The following is a 22,040-nucleotide window of genomic DNA, read 5'->3' as shown; positions in this document are numbered from 1 at the left end:
ACTTTTATGTTATATGATAATGNCACTTATATATTGTATTTTAACGATGGCGTGAATGTATTAGACTATTCTATTTTGATCTCTAAACTTTCTAAATATTTATTTCATTTTTAAAATTTTTTGAAGTTTATTTTATTTTGGTTTAGAACTTATCGATTGTTTACTTTTATGTTATATGATAATGTGGGTACGTATTTGCATAGTATAAGATGTTTGAAGTGAGTATTGAATCAAGACCAACAGCCATAACCAAATAAGCCTAATGAAATGCAACATTAAAGGTCTCAGAGGACAAATAATTCATAGAATTAGAGTAAACAAAAGAAACTGGTGAACATACAAAATTTTAACACTCAAACTTCAAAGGTTAGAGTTCTTGCACTTTCATGTGGTTAGAGCTCCAGAAAAAGCAATAACAAAAACCTAAATGGTAATTTATATACAAATCCAGTTGAATTAAACAAACATACTCTACCCAGGCTATGTTATAATTGGGGGAAAAGAAATACATATAGAAAGTAGAAAACATTCTTCCAAGTGAACCGTATCAACTGCTCAGCTATCTTAAACACCAATATATCGTGCCAAAAAGTGGATGAGTTCGTAGTTACGTTCTGCCCTTCATTTTCGTTGCCACGGTTAGCACAGAAACACGCTTTAAGTGTCTGCTTGTGTACCTTACAGCTCCATTGTTTCAGAGTTGATGCAAGAAGTATCGTCAAAACTTATCGTCGAGTTTGAGTCCAGATTAGAACGGAGACTGGCACAGAGGGCAGGTGGATTTATGTGAAGTGGAGAACCATTTATAAAGGCATGCTGAATGGAACTTGTGCTTGCATGTCTTGCATGCCAAGCGGGGAATGCTGTGGTTGACTGTGTGGATAACACTGTAACAAATGGGACACTCTTCAACTCCTTCAAACTCCTTGTCAAAATTACGCTTCCATATCCTTATTGCTTCAGCTAAAGCACCATTCTGCATCACATAAGAAAAATCTAAATCATCCATTGCCCCTAATGCCCCTAATGCCCCTATATACCGACCTCTAGTCGTGCAGGTCCACTCGAATCTTACACGCGTCACAGCTAACCTAATACAGGAATTACCAGATTCGGGGGTTTTTCTCTTTTCATGTTTTAAGATGATTAGGCCTAAGATTCTGAACACCCTTTCAGTACAGAAAAAGAAAAAAAGTTACCTGATTACGGACAAACGACATCATGGACAATAACCACTTCCGCTGCTTAACTTCACTTATTCCCAAACTCCTCATACAATCAACATCAACGTGCCTCAGTGGATATGATGAAGGAAGGCGAATTACTAGGTCCATCCCCGTCTCGTCTTTGGTATACGTAGCAATTACCTCATTGGCTGATTTACTTACAACAACTGAGAAATTTTCATCAGCAAATTCAGCTTTCTTTATCTGCAGCAAAGAATATTTTTGTAAGAGAATGATAGTGTTGTACCCCACAAAAATAATATCCACATGAAGTTGTAGCTTTGTGCCTCTAAATGACACCTCAGCACGGTGCTGTGGTAGATTGACCAGTTTTACGAAGTGTTATAAGGGTACCTCAACAAGAGCCAACACAACGCGATTGAACTCCAGTGCAGGTACCCTTGCCAACTCATCTCCCAAGCTCATGGCATGTAGTATCTATCATGTTGAGCTTGGAGGATTTCAATGCTTATTCATGGCTAGAACCAGAATGAAGGAGCATGGCCGTTTACACTACCTCATTTGAAGACTTTAAGAGCAATAACTCTACCACATTTGATGGGAAATCGACTAACCTCTCGGCCCTTATCGTTAGGTTCAAGTTGTTCATTTATCTAATAATTGTGAATCAAGCTGGAGAAAGGCTAGTATCCTTTGACTTTGTGTTGTCTGTATGTTCTTTGAGAGGAGCATAACTCATCAAACAAGCCAAATCATGTAAAGTACAATGCCACTCATTTAGTTTGACCAAATCCTATGGTTCATGATACAAGCAACCTTACTACCTTACTTGAACAGGATCTATTTTATAGGTTGTACAAAAGTGTCCTGGACTCCTTGAGTTCTACAGATACAAGCAATCTTTACAAGATATTTGATACAGTTTGGCTGGAAACCAACCACGTGAACATAGACTATCACCAAAAGGAAGTCGCATTCAAGAGGAATTGGTACCACCCATAGAAGTGATCCGAGCAATGGGCATTAAAAGCTAAGCAGTTAGTTAGTAAAGGGTATTGCCATGTCTGCTAGAGCTACTGAAATTGACAAAATAAGCAACAGTAGACTTAGAACCAGATGCTAAAGAGTTCTATGTTGTGTTTTGAATGACCCACCTGGTCCACCCCCATCTCTAGGCATACTTTTGCAAACTAATACTGAGCAGCACCCAAATGAAATCGAAATTAAGCGAGTAAATTCAAGGAGCTTAATTTCATTGTCTTGGATAAGTTGAAAAAGTAACAATAAGTATACACAGCTAATAAATGAGCTTCGTCACAAGAGAACACATACCTGGGACAGTTCATTCGCAATGAGAGAAGGACTGCACCATGCTTTTGTAAAGGATTCAATGACAGAAGACTTTGAACGGTCACGCAAATCACAAAACCACCCTCGAACATAAGCAGGAAGAACACGGAGCATCAAGCCATATATTGCTCCAGCATATGATGCCAGTTTCACTGGTTCAACGGGCCAAAGAAATTCCACCAAAAACAATAATGAACCTGTGGTAATGGCTTGGTTTGCTGCAGTTGCAGCTTCTGATAGCCCAGCTGGAAGTTCTGTATCTTTCTTCTTCTGAAGAGCCATGCCTTCAACAGGTATATGCTGGAAAAGGCAATCTAATATCCTTGAACTAGCAGAATTCTGGATATATTGAACCAATCTTTCCCTTGCAGATGAGGATGGGGGCAATGACCATAAGTGTGACAGCAACAAAGACCAAGCAAGAAATATATTCACCTACAAAAATTAAATCGTTAGTAATCAGGTCCTATTAAAGCAACAAGTATCAACTGAAATTTGAATTTGATATTTAAAGTTTTGACAATTCGATGGCAGTTGGCAAGTAAATGTTAGAGACAATGTACTCACCCTTTCTTGGGCCATCAACTCCATGTCAAAAACATCATCAGGGAGTTTCTCAATCATAAATACAATTTCTTCCTTCAAAAGCACATTATATTCTGATGAAAAATCAACTTGAGTAGAGCCCTGTTCAGTCGTGGTATCATAATCCAGGTAGCATGAAGTATTTTCTCTAATAATTGCAGAGTAAGAAATTGGTTCAGTTGAGAGCATAAAATAGGCTGCATATTGCAATGAAGGAACCGGTTTGGTGGAAAAAAGAATGCCATATAAAGAACTAACAGGGCCTTTACTGAGTCCCCAAAATTCAATTGATTTTACTGCTCTCTCTCTAGCATCTTTTGAGGATTTAGTAACACTTGAAGCTATCAAGTCCCAGAAATGAGGAAGTTCAATTCTTGAGGATGCTATAATGGTTGTAGCTTTATCACCGTAGGAGCATACAATGGCCTCAGAAATTCCAGTGCAAAAGAACATGCGAAGAATTCCTTCAACAATGCGATCATTGACATGGTTCAATTTATCTAATCGCTGAGGGTTTAAAGTTTCCATATCTTTCAGTCCTTGTAGCCCAAAGGAACCATAAAACAAAGAAAATGACAAAAGGGCATTTCTCGAAATGCAAAACGGGATTGGGTCTGAAATCTTAACACTTTGCTCAAGCTTTTCTAAAATTTCATTTGCATTCATTGAAGTAGAGCTATTGACGATAATACCATTCACGCTTTCAGCAATTTCCTCCATTACTACAACGGCTGGTTGGATCCAACTCATTAACTGACACAACAAAAACTCCCAATCTTCGTCATTGAATTGCTTCCAGCAGTAGCCGACAGAAACAACCATAAGCTCGGACAATAACATTTGTACCCGCGGTGCATGATTAACTGTAGATGATCTACCAGATATATTTCTCTGTTTTCGAAATATTTCCAATAAAAGACTGCTCTCCTCAGTGCTTATATTTCTGTCCGGCTTCAACGTGTGTAAGCCTCCCATGGAACTACTAAAGGGATAACAAGATATCACCAACAAAAGCCAATCTTCCATATCTGCCAGAAGAAATCAAAACCCATCAAGGATAACAAATAATGTCCACGCAACAATAAATAGACCACAAATCACACATGATAAAGTCAAGTTAAATGAATACATGAGTCCCTAGTGCTTTTAGCCTTTTTTTCAGCTTCGTTCCTATCATTTAATAAGTTTCAATTTTGTCTTTATGTTTTAACATCTCAATCAGTACCCCTATTGGTTACTGCTAAAATGGGTTGGTGATATAAAATTTAGTGAGTTGAATAAAATTTAGAGAAAAAAGATAATCTAATAGAGGAAAGATAAAGCTTCTAATTTCCCCAAAATTCTAAATGGATAGAAATTTTAAGTTTTCTTATCTTATGTAGCTTCTTTTCTTCTTTATATTATGTCATGTAAATCTATTATCAATCAATTTGAACATTTACCAACCAGAAGGACTAAATTTTAAAATGTTAATACGTAAGGGACTAAATTGAAGCTTTTTAAAAACTAAAGACTAGATTTTGAAACCTACCCAAACACTAGGGACTAGGACATATATTCAGTCATGATTCTTAAAAGAAATATTCATAAATATGAAATGAAAGTTGGAAAGGAAGTTTTTCCAGGGAAATAGTGCATAAAGTCATTAGCAAAAGTGAAAATCTACCAAAAAAAAAAAAAAAAAAAAAAAAAAAAGACCAAATGATCATTTCCACGTTGGTGCACATTATGCAAGAAAGACAACAAAGCACAAAGCCACTTATATATGCAATGCACATATGCTCAAAATTTATGGACAAGGATTCTCAATATCATCAGACGACATCTTACTTTTCCTAAGGAAGTAAAAGATTTATGGAAGAAAGATACCAAAGAGTCTTCATGGAGAAGACACCGACTTATACAACGCTCTTCGACAATGTTGTTCACTATATTTGGGTGTAAATTGCCTAATATTTTTCCTTCTTATAGTCCTACCTCCCTCAATGTAAATTGAGAAGGTTTTATTGTAAACATCATGGATAACCCATTCTTTTATAATAAATAAATAAATAAATAAAATGAAAAGCTGTAATTATCAATAAGCATTCATACCAAAAATTGCACCCATCACTCCTTTAATCAAAAGTCCCCAGATAAAGAGCAAGGAATAAGAGGAGTATAATTTGGGCTGACTTGAGGATTATTATATAGAAAAAAACCCTATTTACCGATCCCCCTCTTTTGTAATTATATATATGAAGAAAACAGCTGCACTTGAGCCTTATATGTTTGATGAAGAAAATGAAACTCGTAATGATAAATTAGAATATTCTAATAGTAGAAAATGAATGCTCTCTTTTCACGTCCCTTGTACACATGTTATCTAACATATATAGGTTTCACAATGCTCTCCCTTCACAACATCTGTTTTCGAAAGAAGGTGATATGGCATCCACTTGAATGCTACTTCAAATGCAAAGTCATAAAAGATATAAGAAAAAAATTAAATGAGATATGTTAGGAACAATTCAACAAAAGGAAACACATGCACAAATTAAATATGATCAAAATAGTCAGAAACGATTTCTATCTATGGTCCATCAATTAATGTCAACTACTTCGACGCATACCTTCCCCAGCCTGCCATTGACTTAATGATGGGAACAAAAGGACTCTCTGGAGCCAACCCTCGATTGTATTTTGAATAATATTTTCCTTTGAGCCCTCCACAGAGCATGAACCAGAATCATCAAACACAGTGTTTCTTTCACACATCGGACGAATAAGAAAACTCACAATCAGTGGAAGAATCCTTAAACAGTCAATATTCACTGCTTCACCAATGAAAAGTCTTCTAACAAGCAACTCAAACAGTGAACTAGCTTTGTCTCTCCCCCATATGTTCTCTTTTAACATACTGAAAAGAAGAGATGCGAGAGCTCTCAAGAATGGTTCTTGAATATCCTCTAGTAAGGTATCTGGATAAGGCGAAATATTGACGATGCTTTGAGCAGCCCTGCTACCGCAGAGAAGAGCCCCATCCAACAATATGTTGAAGGTGGAATCCAACAAGCTTTCATGTGAACAGCTCCTTTTGACATAAGCACAAAATAAAGGAAGGAAAGAGCCTCTAGCATTACCTCCTGGCCACTTCCATGTGCATAATATTTCAGCAACCAGCCAAGCACGGCAAGTAACCTCATTATTTGTCGCCTCACCAAGGCAAGGTGAAGAATTTTCAACTTGGCCAGAAAAAAATTTCTCAAGTCCAATCTTTGACATAAGCATGCTTGCTAAAGAAATAAGCTTGTGATTNCGCCTCACCAAGGCAAGGTGAAGAATTTTCAACTTGGCCAGAAAAAAAATTCTCAAGTCCAATCTTTGACATAAGCATGCTTGCTAAAGAAATAAGCTTGTGATTTCCAGATTTCTGCATATGAAACATCGGTGTATTTAACATTCAGTATTCAACGCCTCATTGGAACTTTTACAACAGAAAACACAATTTTGGTCAGAGATTAGAAAAACAGTTATCAATGACTTAATTAATTAAATGGATGGAAACAGAATGCATCGAAGAAGAAATGCTTGACAGAATGTAGCCTAGGCAGTGTACGACTATCACGTACTCCTAGAAGGACAAACTTTGTTCGGGCCGACAGTAAAATTGAGCAGTGATTGCTATTTTATCGGCATAGAACATCTACCAAGCAACATAGAGGGAAAACAATGGATGGTCAGATACCCGCTCTCTAATATGGGTGATTAACCCAATAAGACGAGGAAAACCCAAACATGCAGATACACATTCAGATAGTTATATTNGTATGCAACGCCTCATTGGAACTTTTACAACAGAAAACACAATTTCAGTCAGAGATTAGAAACACAGTTATCAATGACTTAATTAATTAAATGGATGGAAACAGAATGCATCAAAGAAGAAATGCTTGACAGAATGTTGCCTAGGCAGTGTACGACTATCACGTACTCCTAGAAGGACAAACTTTGTTCGGGCCGACAGTAAAATTGAGCAGTTATTGCTATTTTATCGAGCATAGAACATCTACCAAGCAGCATAGAAGGAAAACAATGGATGGTAGATACCCGCTCTCTAATATGGGTGATTAACCCAATATTACAAGGAAAACCCAAACATGCAGATACACATTCAGATAGTTATATTTTTATTAAAAACCAAAGAATGATATATATTTATATCGTTATCAGAAAATACAGAAAGAAATTGTCAAACTTCAGCATTCACAATAGTATTGAACTGTCATGAAGAAAGAAATGGTATAAATTAAACAAAGCCCANCCACAATAGTATTAAACTGTCATGAAGAAAGAAATGGTATAAATTAAACAAAGCCCACTCACGTGAATATCAAAGCCAATGTTTTTCGTATTTGAAGCGGCCAATTCATTTGGAGCCATGAGGTTGGGAGCAATCCAGAAAGGCCATGTATCACCCTTGATCAAAAGCTGGTCTAACATATATTGTTCCTCTAAGTGATCCTGAGAGATTTGATCCTTAATTTCAANGGTTGGGAGCAATCCAGAAAGGCCATGTATCACCCTTGATCAAAAGCTGGTCTAACATATACTGTTCCTCTAAGTGATCCTGAGAGATTTGATCCTTAATTTCAAGCATCCATTGGCAGCACAAAGACACAATTTCTTCAGTATCGTCACTGAAGATGGCAGACCTAATAAACTGAATCAGGATACTTCCATATTTTTTTCTGTTGTGTGTTTTACAGTTCTTCCAAAACTGATAAATCTTTTGGCGTAGGACACGCACACGTCCACCAAAAAGCAACCTTTCTCTCCTTTCTTCCTTAAATTTGTCATCAAGCATATCATCTTGTCTTTCTTCTATACTACAATCCCAGTCAATAGCATATATAGTAGCTAAAATACTAGGAAGTAGATAATTTTCTTCCCCTAGGTTGTATAAGCAAAAGACGCAGCGGTCAAGTACTTCTAGAGAAAAATGTGCCATCGCAACAACATCTGAAGAACTTATGGAATTGGGGAAAGAATTTCCTGGCTTAGGTATCAATGAAGAACAAGAATTTCTTGCCCAACTTAAAGGAGAGTGCAATAAGAAACTAACTAATTTCTGAAATACCGCCTCGAATATAGCAATCAATGTATCTCTTGACACAAAAGAAGAGCAATCACTCTGTACTGAACCACCCAAAACAGAACTGCAAAGAAGAGAGATGATTAAGATTAAAACATAACACATCAAAACTGCGGACTAATATTTTAAATAGGACTCTACTAAGGCTAGNGAAACTGTGGACTAATATTTTAAATAGGACTCTACTAAGGCTAGGACTCAGTTTGCAAGAGTTATTTCATTTCTCAAAAACAAGCAACCTTCCACCAATCTTTGGATACATGCAAAAGAAAAGGGTAGGAAAATGGAAATTGTCTAGCCATTTCCTGTTGGTGTGTGTGTGCTCGCATATATATGCATACACACACACATCCATACATACATACACACATCCATACATAGATACATGCATACATATACATATACATATACATATACATATATACTTCTTTTACAGAGGTGAAAGATGATCGAGTCATTTTCAAGAAACATGGCACTATATCAATCTGAATCATGAAATTCAATTCCCACTAAAGGACTTCCCGAGATGTAATGTATCCAACTTTCTAACTCATAATTGTAAGATTATGCAGTTAATAAGGGAAGAGGAAGAGAAAAAGTTGGAAGTAAAATGTACCGTTTCTAATGTATAAAAATACCACAGTTTAAAAAGCAAGTGAAATGAAGATACTAGTTTTCATGGGCCACTCCAATTGAAATAAATGATTAAATCAAGAAAACTAGTAAGTATGAAATGGTTCAAAATGTGTACCATGTGTGATTCTAAATCGTAAATGTATCAGTTTTTTAAAACATAATTAGGTATAATCATTAAGACAAGAGATCTATAGTTTAGATACCATAAAAACTCTGTAAATGAACTTCTAAAGGGAGCCTGGGATTGCGCTATAGCAACAGCAGCAGATTCCAAATGCTCATGATGCCAGTTCCCAAGGTTAGCCTTCTGCCAAGTATTGGTGACATTTCTTGCGTCACTATTCGTAATTTTTCCTCTTGCTCTGTCTAAAAGCTTTGCCAACATGGCTAAACTTTCTGAGTTAATGGACTCAAGCACAACTCCAGTATGATCTAGATTAAATGAGTAACTGATAACAGAATTCCATTGATGGGAGAAACGTTCATCATCAATTAGTGCAAGCAAGAGATCTAATCGAGCACCAGCAGAGCTATTATTCCCTTGCAAACACCAAGGAACAAAAACTTCATTAAATATTTGCATGAATTGTCTTGCCTCCACATCTTGGGCCTCAACACCAGACAAATGAGTAGAGGACATTCCATTATTACAAATAAATAGTTCTCGAACAATCTTGCGAGGCCCAAAAACAGAAATAGCAGCAGATAGAAGCCTCACACCATCTGAAGATTCCTGATGTCAATGAAACAAGAATAATGTAGTTTGAATTAGAAATATTTGAAGTTCAATATTGGGAAAAGGCATAAGGTATTAGACATTAATACATTTTGGGAGTGATAGTCTGTGGGCCAAAAAGGCAGCCACAGAAACTGTGAGGCACGCAGGTTATCCACATTACAGCTTGGCATAAGTAAGATAACTAATAATTAGGTAAAGAAGTTCAAAATAGCTTCTTAAAGAATTTCTGGAACAAGAGTTCAATTGTGGGAAAAGGCATAAGATATTAGACCTTTATACATTTTGGGAGTGATTGTATGTGGGACCAAAAGGGAAGCCACAGAAACTGTGAGGCACGCAGGTTATCCACAGTACAGCTAGGCATAAGTAAGATAACTGATAATTAGGTAAAGAAGTTCAAAATAGCTTCTTAAAGAATTACTGGAACAGGAGTTCAATGAATTCAAGTCATGCAAACCTGAGCACGTTGTTTCTGTGTTTTAGAACGAAAATTCATGTATTCCTTCTCTTCAGAATAATGTTCAGACTTGTACTCCAAAGGGAAGACTAAAATTTGATAATGCAACTATACTAGCTAACTAAATGTATAAACCTTTGGTTTCTATAGTAATTTAACCACCACATCCAAAAATAGAAAAAGCATAAGTGCAAAGAAGAAACACTTTGAATAATGTTTCCAAGAAGTATGAGATATTGCCTTACATGCGATCTTATAATCGGGAAAGCATTTGCCAGTGTTGGTCCTACCAAGAGAGCCAAGGGCCAGATATCATCCTTGTCCATAGAAAGTTGCTCCAATTCTAATATAAATCCTATAATCTGTTCTATGGTTCCCGAGGCTACTTCTGTATTATCTGTCAACTGGAACATACTAATACAATTCTTCTGAAATTCCGTAGCAAAAACAGAAAGTAGATCATGTTCCACTAGGTAGATGCCGGATAGAATTTCAACAATGCATTTTCTCAAATCTTGTAAGTAGCTCATCGGATACTTTGTACTTGGTGTTTCTGCGGTCCTCTTGTTATTCAAAGGNCGCAAGCCTTTCTGCATTTGACGAATGGAATGGGTTCCTTCCAACCCATAAATTCTCGAAAAAGTTGAGGAGAAATTTCTGCTCTCCCACAGCACTAGGTGGAACTGTGTCCAAAAATAAAATCAAAGCTGGGTAGGAAATCAGTTGGGATCCAAAGCACCCATTTCTAAGAAAATTCCAAAATCTATTCAGTACAGTTTTCTGGACATTCACATATGTCCAACAGTTGGGCAGCCTTTTAGAAAAAAGTAATACTGCATCCCACATTGATGAATGGCAAGAAGGGTCTTTCTCCTGAAAAGCACCAAGGATAGAACCGGAAATAGTTTTCATGCTCTGTTCCTTAAAAGCATGAGGAATGTTTTTCACAAGGCTCTTTAAGACTGAAAAGGTAGCAGATCGGACAATGGTACTTTTGGACTGCAACAGGTGTACAAAGTATTTATGCTCGGTGAACAACTTTTCAGCAAATGAAATAGCAGTTTCCCTAGACTTGGAAGCATGCTTTGTTTCACCACTGCCTTTCCCAGTCNGCTAGGCATAAGTAAGATAACTGATAATTAGGTAAAGAAGTTCAAAATAGCTTCTTAAAGAATTACTGGAACAGGAGTTCAATGAATTCAAGTCATGCAAACCTGAGCACGTTGTTTCTGTGTTTTAGAACGAAAATTCATGTATTCCTTCTCTTCAGAATAATGTTCAGACTTGTACTCCAAAGGGAAGACTAAAATTTGATAATGCAACTATACTAGCTAACTAAATGTATAAACCTTTGGTTTCTATAGTAATTTAACCACCACATCCAAAAATAGAAAAAGCATAAGTGCAAAGAAGAAACACTTTGAATAATGTTTCCAAGAAGTATGAGATATTGCCTTACATGCGATCTTATAATCGGGAAAGCATTTGCCAGTGTTGGTCCTACCANTCCCTGATCTTTCAGTCCGAACACTCACTAAGACATCAATTAATGTGGCTAGAGCAAGCAGTGATGAAGAGATAACCTGCGTTTGAAGACAGCAAGAAACAGCATAACAGCACAACTTAAAACAAAAATAAAATCCTCAAGCAGAAAGTAGTAGTATTTCCAATTAGGCAACTGGAAAATTGATATACAACATGAAGAGGAAATTCAGTCAAAGGAGGGAGTATGATATGAACCACGACCAAGGAATTTCCATACCTCAAGGTCCAATTACAATGACGAGAGCCAAGAAGCTACAACAAACCTTGTACACATATATCCAGGCTATGGTGAACTCATCAAAGGAAATTCTAGAAGACGTTGGAGACCTCCCTTATATGTTGTGCAAAGTTGAGCTTCAAGAAAGAGATGCATTAAATGCACTTTAAGTTGCGTTTATTGAACTCAGCTAAATTTATGGAACTAGTCCAAAGATCACTAGTAAGCACATTTCATTAGTTGCACTATTTAATTATAATTTAAATATTTGTTTGTCATATTTAAGCTAGTTTTTAATATAGGAGTTAAAGGTTATATTGTAACCCACATAGGTTACCATATTCCACCATTAACTAGCCATTCATATTCCACCATTAACTAGCCATTTTAATAGGGAGGGTTATGGGTATTTCTCATTTACTAGCCAATTTAATTTGGGAGTTATGTGTGGTTAAGGTTGTAAAGGCTATATAAAACCTTCTTTTCTTTGATTAGAGACATCACATTTCTATTCTTTTTTTTATTCCAAAATGTGATGTCTCTAATAAAAAAAAAGAAGACTATTAGCCTTTACAACCTTAACCTATGTGACACATAACTCCCAAATTAAATTGGCTAGTAAATGAGAAATACCCATAACCTCCATATTAAAATGACTATTTAACGGTGGAATATGGTAACCTATGTGGGTTACAATATAATCTTAACTCTTATATTAAAAACTAGCTTAAATATGACAAACAAATATTTAAATTATAATTAAATAGTGCAATGAATGAAATGTGTTTATTAGTCATCTTTGGACTAGTTCCATAAATTTAGCTGAATTCATTAAATGCAACTTAAAGTGCATTTAGTGCATCTCTTTCTTGAAGCTTAACTTTGCACAACATATATGGGAGGTCTCCAACGTCTTCTAGAATTTCCTTTGATGAGTTCACCATAGCTTGAATATATGTATACAAGGTTTGTTGTAACTTCTTGGCTCTTGTCCTTGTAATTGAACCTTGAGGTATGAAAATTTCTTGGTCGTGGTTCATATCGAGAGAGTATCTAACATGCAATGTAAATATTAGGAACCATCCCTGTTCAAGAATAATTTGGGACATGAAGCTATTACTTTGAGGTAGCGAAGTCCCGTTATTGCAATAGCACTACTGCTACTGTTGGCCACTACCATAATGCAGATAGAGATTTAATGAAAAGTAATAGGGAAAAGAAGAAAAGAGAAAAAATTAATACGCACGCTTGTGCTATGAGAAATAAAAAGACATGATCGTTGATATACAGTCANATTCCAAAATGTGATGTCTCTAATCAAAGAAAAGAAGGCTATTAGCCTTTACAACCTTAACCTATATGACACATAACTCCCCAATTAAATTGGCTAGTAAATGAGAAATACCCCTAACCTCCATATTAAAATGACTATTTAACGGTGGAATATGGTAACTTATGTAGGTTACAATATAATCTTAACTCTCATATTAAAAACTAGCTTAAATATGACAAACAAATATTTAAATTATAATTAAATAGTACAATGAATGAAATGTGTTTATTAGTCATCTTTGGACTAGTTCCATAAATTTAGCTGAATTCATTAAATGCAACTTAAAGTGCATTTAATGCATCTCTTTCTTGAAGCTTAACTTTGCACAACATATAAGGGAGGTCTCCAACGTCTTCTAGAATTTCCTTTGATGAGTTCACCATAGCTTGAATATATGTATACAAGGTTTGTTGTAGCTTCTTGGCTCTTGTCCTTGTAATTAGACCTTGAGGTATGAAAATTCCTTGGTCGTGGTTCATATCGAGAGAGTATCTAACATGCAACGTAAATATTAGGAACCATCCCTGTTCAAGAATAATTTGGGACATGAAGCTATTACTTTGAGGTAGCGAAGTCCCGTTATTGCAATAGCACTACTGCTACTGTTGGCCACTACCATAATGCAGATAGAGATTTAATGAAAAGTAATAGGGAAAAGAAGAAAAGAGAAAAAATTAATACGCACGCTTGTGCTATGAGAAATAAAAAGACATGATCGTTGATATACAGTCAACCCTAGTAATAGACAAACATGAAGCAGAATCCAAGAGGGAGAATTTGAAAGCACACCTGCTGGTGCATCTCTTCCAATTCATCCTTAGCAACTACTTTATCTGACAAAGTGTCTGGTGTGAGCTTCAAGTTTTCCTCCAGGTATATAAATATCTCAGTTGTACATAAAATTAAAGCATCTACTCTCTTTTCCTGAGCAGGAAATGCTGCCTGTTGTTCACAATTCATTTAAAGCGGAAAGTGTTAAAAGGTTCCATAAGAAATGAATTCAACTGGAGTTGGGAATTTTTTGGCAATAATGATCACCGCCCCCCTCTCTCAAGTCATCACCAGTACTCTACTATAAATGAAAATNACTATTTAACGGTGGAATATGGTAACTTATGTAGGTTACAATATAATCTTAACTCTCATATTAAAAACTAGCTTAAATATGACAAACAAATATTTAAATTATAATTAAATAGTACAATGAATGAAATGTGTTTATTAGTCATCTTTGGACTAGTTCCATAAATTTAGCTGAATTCATTAAATGCAACTTAAAGTGCATTTAATGCATCTCTTTCTTGAAGCTTAACTTTGCACAACATATAAGGGAGGTCTCCAACGNATTGCATCATTCCACTGGATCCTTCTTCAGTCAATATCGTTACCTTATCTATTAATTATAAATTCCTTGTTTTATTAGACAGAAACAAAGTTGTTTGTAGATTGTTTTTTTTCTAAAAAAAAAAAAAACAAATCTAAGTACGATCCAAGAAAATTTAGTGTTTAATGGAAATTGACCAGTCACGCTGCAGTATGCCGCCAACTCAAGTTGGGGGACAGAGTGAAAATCAATTGAGGTTCCAAAAAGCCATATGAATGCCAGACAGATAATCTCATTTGCAAAGGATAATGCCATTTGTTTTATATTCGTTAAAGAAATATGGTTCGTTACAAATAAGGCCCTTGTTCTGTTTTCGACTTCTTAGAAGATAGCATAACCAAACTAGAAGAAAAGAAACTTTCAGAAACTTCTTTTCGTAATTCATAAAATTTACTGAGATTTTTTAGCTTACAAAACAAAGATGTTGCAAAACTTCCTTGCTTTAAAAACATGATGTGTCAAAAGTTCCCTACAATTTTCACGTGCATAGTATTTTCCATTTTGTCTAGCAACACAATGAGAGGTAATTTGAGGAGTTTAAACCTATTTAGCACGGACACACCAACAAAAAGAATCTAAATCATCTTTTATTTTTCTATATGTAAAAGTGCTCTCCAAAGAAGCTAAAATCAAAATTTGTGAAACTGCATGGTACTTGCACACAAACTATGCTTTTGATTGATCAAAGTCCCCAATTTGAGATCATGAACCCAAACCTTTGGACATTTATGTGCGAACCTTACTCCATCCATACACCCTCTCTCAAGTCATCACCAGTACTCTACTATAAATGAAAATGCTAATCAGTTTGGTAATTGATAACATACCTGCAATGATTGCATTGCACTTTGAGAGACTTCAGAAACTGAATCAAACTGAGAAAACCACCATGGCCCCATCAGAGATTTCAGATGCGGAGCTATCTCTCTCCTGAGGAACATGAAAGAAATCCCACAAGCTAATTTAGTGCCTAAGCCTTATGACAAAATGAATTGATTGGCTACATTACATTAATGAGACCTGGCAACTAACCATTGAACATATTAAATAATTGAATTCTGCCAATCCTTGAACGTGTAAATATCCAAATCCAACAAGAATAAGCCAGAAAGTAATTGAACAAAAAGGTTTAAGAAAATTTAAGGACTTCTTTATCAGTATATATCAGATGTCTACTTATAGTATAGTATGAGACTTATCTATAATCTTCGGAAGTATCTTTGTATTCAATAAATGCATTTCAAACAAAAAATAGCTTATGTTGTCAAACTCATCATTACTCTACATATGATCTAGAAGCTTAACCACCAAACTAAACAAAAGTTGCACTGAGATCAATATGCTACTCGTGCAGAATTGGGAGTGATACAGATTTGGGAAGGGCCAAAAAGTACCCAGCAGCAATGACGAGATTGGTCATTGTCTCATGTGTAGCAAGTCGTACATCTCTATTATAGTCCATCAACAGTTTCTTGTATTCAAATACCTATAAAAGAAATGGAGAGAGCTATCATTGAAAAAGAGCAAACATTTAGAAAATGCAGCACGATATATAACTAAAGTCATAATATGACAACAAATAAAATTGGCTGGTAGACAAAATATTAAATAGTTAAAAGAGAAGAAGAAGAAGAAGAAAGCAATCAAATCAAACATTAGACTAGAACTTCAGTTAATTATGCACCCTGGATAGTGTACATAAAAACTTGGGAGCAAAGATAAATTAGAGTTTCCTATAAATCCAGCTAAACCATAAGGAAACAAGAAAGAACTTATCCACATAATATGCAATGGCTGAAAAGAAATGAGCAAAAGAGAATAATTTTGAAAAGAACAAGTAAAGGTAAATTCTTTATAGAAGGAAACGGTCATCTTTCAAGCATAACATATACATTTCAACACTCCTCCTTAGGTTAAAGACAAGCCGAAAGGCTTTGTTCCTATAGAAGTGTGAGACAATACCCTAAAGCGGATGGTAGTGAAGCCGTGGCTCAAAATTATACTACAATACAACACAAAGTTGTTGGAAGGAAGCATAAGCGTCCATGAAGATCCATCATATTTTGCACAGTGGTCTGACCAGGCTGCATTACTAAATGCTAAATAGGTGAGAAAGGATGCAAGAAGAACACAAGAAGTAAATTGGGGAAATAAAAGGACTAAATAGTAAGGATTTCGTATATTACCCTACTTCAAAAGCTTCTTTGTCAAGACTTAGCAGAAAAAAATTAGTCACTTTGGGGATAGCTCAATGGAGGAAGATACTCATGGGAAAAAGTATCTTACATAGAGAGTTACTCAGTCAACAATGTTCGAGCCATAATCATATACCCTTATCATTGGAGAAAGTAAACCCCCAACAATTGAAAAGATTGCAAAGACAACTTCAGTTATCAAAGGGGTTGTCAGCCACTGAGTGTGGCAAGACCAACAAAGTTAGAATGCCCCAGCTTGCATGGGACACAGGGACTATAGGACATGTAGTTCGTGAAGAAATGATGCCCACACCTTCCAAAACTCCAAACAAGCAATAGTCTAAATAATAATAAGGCAATCAAGAAATAGCTTTTGGTCACAAACGAATGGAATCCAGATTAGCTCGAAGAGAATCTTAGTGGTCCATGATATTGTCTGGGAACATGAGAAGATTGAAGACTAGAAGAAAAAGAGGATTCTTGAGGAATTGAATTGTGATTCTGTAAGAGAGAGAGAGAGAGAGAGAGAGAGAGAGGGAGAGAAAATAATAGTAATAACTGTCCAAAATGAACAAGGATTTTGTCAAGTCTATTAGGAGCTTGAGAGGTGTTGATTTTAAGGAATCCAAAGAAACTTCACAGGTCGTTAAAAGTTGTGGAGGTGTGCTTATAGAACCTAGAAGGATTTTTTATATCAGGTATTTGTAGCATACAGAGAGCCTGGAAACATCATGGGTTTCAGTGAAGGTCATGGTGTTTTTGGCTTCATAAGAATGGATTAATTATATTCAAAACTCTAGATAACTTTAAAGCTTCCTTGAATAGCCTCATAAATCTAATAGCTCTTTCTTTTCTTCTTTCTTTTTTATTTATTTATTTTTTTTTTTTCCTTCCAACAAAAAATGAAGGCTTCCATTTAGGAATATAAAAAAGGTGCAAACAGTGGCATCCAAAAAAAACAACCAACAATAAAAACCTAATCTAAAGACAGTTCAACCAAAAAACAAATATATGAATGAATGTATGTATATAGTAACATCTTATATTATCATACGGAACTTTAATGAAATTGTTTCTTTACAAAAAAATAAAGTATATATAGTATGTCTATATACAGACATAATACATACATACATACATTTATTCCATAAGAAACAAATTAGTATATAATATGCACAAGGCCCATCTCAAGGAATTATATACTCCAGCTCACAACTCAATTCCCCTTCCCCTATGGTTTCTATATCAAATCACCCTAACACTCTCATGACTATACCACATTAAAGGAGAATCACTAATGTATATGTATGCAACCCAACAACAAATGATATTAAACATGAAAATGAATGAATTCATAAGTCATCCATGCAAAGCCAAGATTAGCTGAACATGGAGAAGGAAAGAGAGGTACCCATTGTGGAATAATTGACGCAACGTCTTTCCCAGACTTCTGCTTAAGAAACTCGGACAAAGAGGCCAATGCTTTGAGCTGTTGAAAATCTAATAGCAAATTAGTTCCTATTAAAGAACCCTTAAAATTTTAACTGAAAAAAAATAGTAAATGTGAATATTATTCACTCGTAAGATCTCAACGAGTTTCCTCTACAGTATGTACAAAAAGTAAAATTTTGATGCAATGGTCCTAACCAACACTCTGGCTCACAATGGTGCTTTCAAATGTATGACTGTTACAACTAACTCTACACTTAAACGATTCCACACCTTTTACAGGAAAAGAGTACTCGTTATAATTAATCAATGATTATTATAACATTCAGATAGTTTTAAACAACGAGANAATTCCACACCTTTTACATGAAAAGAGTACTCGTTATAATATATCAATGATTATTATAACATTCAGATAGTTTTAAACAACGAGAAGTTGTCCAAGTGTAATACTGAATTTAGATATGCAATTGTTGAGATAGAAAAGGGGGGGAAAATACACCAAGCCAGTAACTTTTTTTTCCTTTAAGAAAATAACAATAGGCCCGTTTTCAGAAATCCCAATCAAGTTTTTAGTATCCTACTAATATTCTGAACGCACGACAGTTTTGTAGTTTGATAGTAGAATTAAACTGGAGGCAGAGGCTCTGGAGTGATGTTGAAAATTGGAAGAGATATGTCGACCAGTACTCAACATTAGATAGCGCATTTTCGCTTAAGAGTAATACATTGACGAGCTTCTTATTAGCCGTGCGTCAGGAACTCTTAACTACTTATTTCCTAGTGAAGAGCCTTGCTTAACAGTAGATGAAAGACAACAGATAACTACATATAAATTACCTTGGTGGTTGGGTCTTTCCTTGAAAGCCTCTTCAAGTGCTGTGCAACTTCACCATCAATATCCTGCGTGCACACAAATATAATAAAAAAACGGTCCTATCAATGATTACAAATTCATTAATCAAGCAGCGTTACAATAATATCTATCATGTCTCAACTCTCAATCCAAACAACCATACCGAAAAAGATGCTGCATCATCCCCAGTGAGAGTAGAATCGAGCCGGTAACTACCAAGAAAACCGCCGAATCCAGCAGCGTTAGCGGCGGAATCCGATGGCAGAAGTGACGCTGCCAAACTGTGTGCAAAAGAAAAGTTGAATTTCTCAAAGGAATATGAACAAAAAGAAAAGAATTTTAGCTAATGGAATAACTGAAAGCGGCGATCTTCGTAAATATGGAAGAGAAGTTAACAACCTGCTGCTTGAAGGTCTAGCCTTGCTTCTAGCACCGTCTCCCTTGGGTCTACCCATTCAAATTACAGGCAATAGCACAGGTGAAAAATAAAGAGGGATTGAGAATCCGAGAAAGTTGAGAATAGAGATGGAAATCCGGATTATATTGGAAGTCCGCCGATTGAAAGGGGGAAGTTCTCAAAACGCGATGAGGTTCAGAGGTCTGGTAAAGGAGTAACGATACGCCGCCGCCACCGCCACCGCCGCCTTCCCCCTGAAATCGGTTAGTCGGATTCAGCTCCGCCTCGAGTAACAGCGACGAGACGAGAAACGCCGCCTCCTGGCGAAAAGCTTATGAATCAGAGAGCGTATCGGCTAAACAAATGGGTTTCTGTGTTGTATTCGTTCGCTGGGAGACGAGAATGCAATTCCAATTTATAGGTTTCAACCCTCATTGAGTTCTAAGGGCACACAGCTGAAAACTATGTCGGACTCGTATTTCCCTCTTAACGCCAAAGGTTTAATTCTCACTTTTCCCTTGCCTTTTCTAATATTTTATTTCCTTNTTAATATTTTATTTCCTTATTTGAAAACAAAAAATAATAATAATAATAATAATTTTAAATGACTATTGCCCGTGTTGGATCTCGGTCTACTGTCCTTGGGCAATGCCGAACAACGACGACTTGAAGCAACCTGCAAGAGGATAATGATGTCGTGTCTAACACACTCTGATGTTTAAGTCAATGATAAGGTCGGAGTAGTGGACAACTAGGTGTCACAACTGCACTCTTGAGGCAACGAGACAACGATTGTGCAACATTTGTTCTAACTTGACGAAGAAGTTAGCTATATGGAAGTTGGACTTTACGGACAATCTTGACGTAAGATCGAGTCTTTGGTCATGTTTGAGAGAAATGTTTTAGAAAACGTGAGCAAGGAAATGCGTTGAAAAACAATTTGAAAGATATCAATGTTATAAGTCAAAAGTGAATAAGCTGCAACCACAACTTTGATAGCATATAATCTGAGTAGAAAGAGTTGACAACTAATCACATTTTTATACATTTTAGGGCATTTTAGCATTGGCAAGCGTAGACACGATTTGGGTGAAGAGTCATACACCCCGTATTAACATGATAGTAATAGTAAAAATCTAAACTATGAAAGCAAGTAAAAAATGTTTGGAACGGGCATGAGACCATGGACAACACGTCCTAGATAAGTATGATTGGAAAATCTGACACGCAGTCACAGGTAACACGTTTTGGACAAGCATGATCGTAACACAAAACAGATGTACGATTTCACCTACCTTTATGAAGGAATGTATGAATGTATATGCTTTGTGATGGGACAAACAAGTAGATCTTTCCGGAGAGACTGATATCTGGTTTGTATGGTCCAATCATTATTTCAACTCAATGACTCTCAATGAGCTAATGATTGAGGCATTGTGGCATTCCCCTCATTTAGTGAATCATGCCTATGGAGTTAGTTCTCACTCAAACCATAACAAATATCATTGAACTTTTTCGTTTCAAATACACATTCTTAAAAGTAGAAGAAATCCTATGAAATTCAATCATTTTAGTCGACACAAATAAATTCATTTAGAACTCATTGTGATTCGAAGTCTCTCAAAATTATAGGCAACCGGGACAGACCATTAAAAAAAATGTGCAAGTGTTCTTTACCATAAGTTGAGTTCCAATAAAAAAAGAAATCTAAGATATTTATAATTAACGCCAAAGGTTTAATTCTCACTTTTCCCTTGCCTTTTCTAATATTTTATTTCCTTATTTGAACACAAATAATAATAATAATAATAATAATAATTTTAAATGACTATTGCCCGTGTTGGATCTCGGTCTACTGTCCTTGGGCAATGCCGAACGACGACGATTTGAAGCAACCTGCAAGAGGATAATTTGAGCATCATATGATGTCGTGTCTAACGTACTCTGATGTTTAAGTCAATGATAAGGTCGGAGAAGTGGACAACTAAGTGTCACAATTGCACTATTGAGGCAATGAGACAACCATTGTATGACATTTGTTTTAACTTGGTGAAGAAGTTAGTTGTATGGAAGTCGGACTTTACGGACAATTTTGACATAAGATCGAGTCTCTGGTCACGTTTGAGAGAAGTATTTTAGAAAACGTGAGCAAGGAAATGCGTTGAAAAACAATTTGAAAGATATCGATGTTATAAGCCAAAAGTGAATAAGCTACCACCACACTTTGATAGCGTATAACCGAGTAGAAATAGTTGGCAACTAATCACATCTTTTTGGGGCATTTTAACATTGACAAGTGCAAACACGATTTGGGTGAAGAGTCATACACCTCGTATTGACATGATAGTAATAGTAAAGACCTAAACTATGAAAGCAAGTAAAAAATGTTTGGAACCGGGATGCGGCCATGGACAACACGTCCTGAATAAGTATGATTGGAACATCTAACACACGGTCACATGTAACACGTTTTGGACCAGCATGATCGTAACACAAAACAGATGTACGATTTCACCTACCTTTATGAAGAGTGGATCTCAGGCTTATATTGCTTTTCTGGTATGAATGTATATGCT

General features: G+C 35.9%; 1 protein-coding gene across 1 annotated transcript; it reads right to left on the bottom strand.

The window, feature by feature from the left end:
• Nucleotides 1–284: 284 nt before the first annotated feature.
• On the bottom strand, nt 285–19,942 carry LOC111787844 (E3 ubiquitin-protein ligase listerin-like). The gene is given in 19 exon segments (XM_023667909.1): nt 285–976; nt 1,200–1,430; nt 2,520–2,972; nt 3,105–4,150; nt 5,735–6,377; nt 6,484–6,534; nt 7,488–7,595; nt 7,702–8,320; nt 9,096–9,625; nt 10,334–10,667; nt 10,669–11,199; nt 11,598–11,671; nt 13,973–14,125; nt 15,395–15,497; nt 15,962–16,053; nt 18,174–18,251; nt 19,052–19,114; nt 19,231–19,348; nt 19,467–19,942. Coding segments are annotated over 19 exon segments (5,511 nt in total). The 5' UTR covers nt 19,523–19,942; the 3' UTR covers nt 285–748.
• Between the last annotated feature and the right edge of the window lie 2,098 nt (nt 19,943–22,040).

This window comes from Cucurbita pepo, chromosome LG02 (genome assembly GCF_002806865.2).
Source record: "Cucurbita pepo subsp. pepo cultivar mu-cu-16 chromosome LG02, ASM280686v2, whole genome shotgun sequence".
In the NCBI taxonomy this organism is placed as follows: domain Eukaryota; kingdom Viridiplantae; phylum Streptophyta; class Magnoliopsida; order Cucurbitales; family Cucurbitaceae; genus Cucurbita; species Cucurbita pepo.
This window is presented reverse-complemented; position numbering and strand designations above follow the sequence as displayed.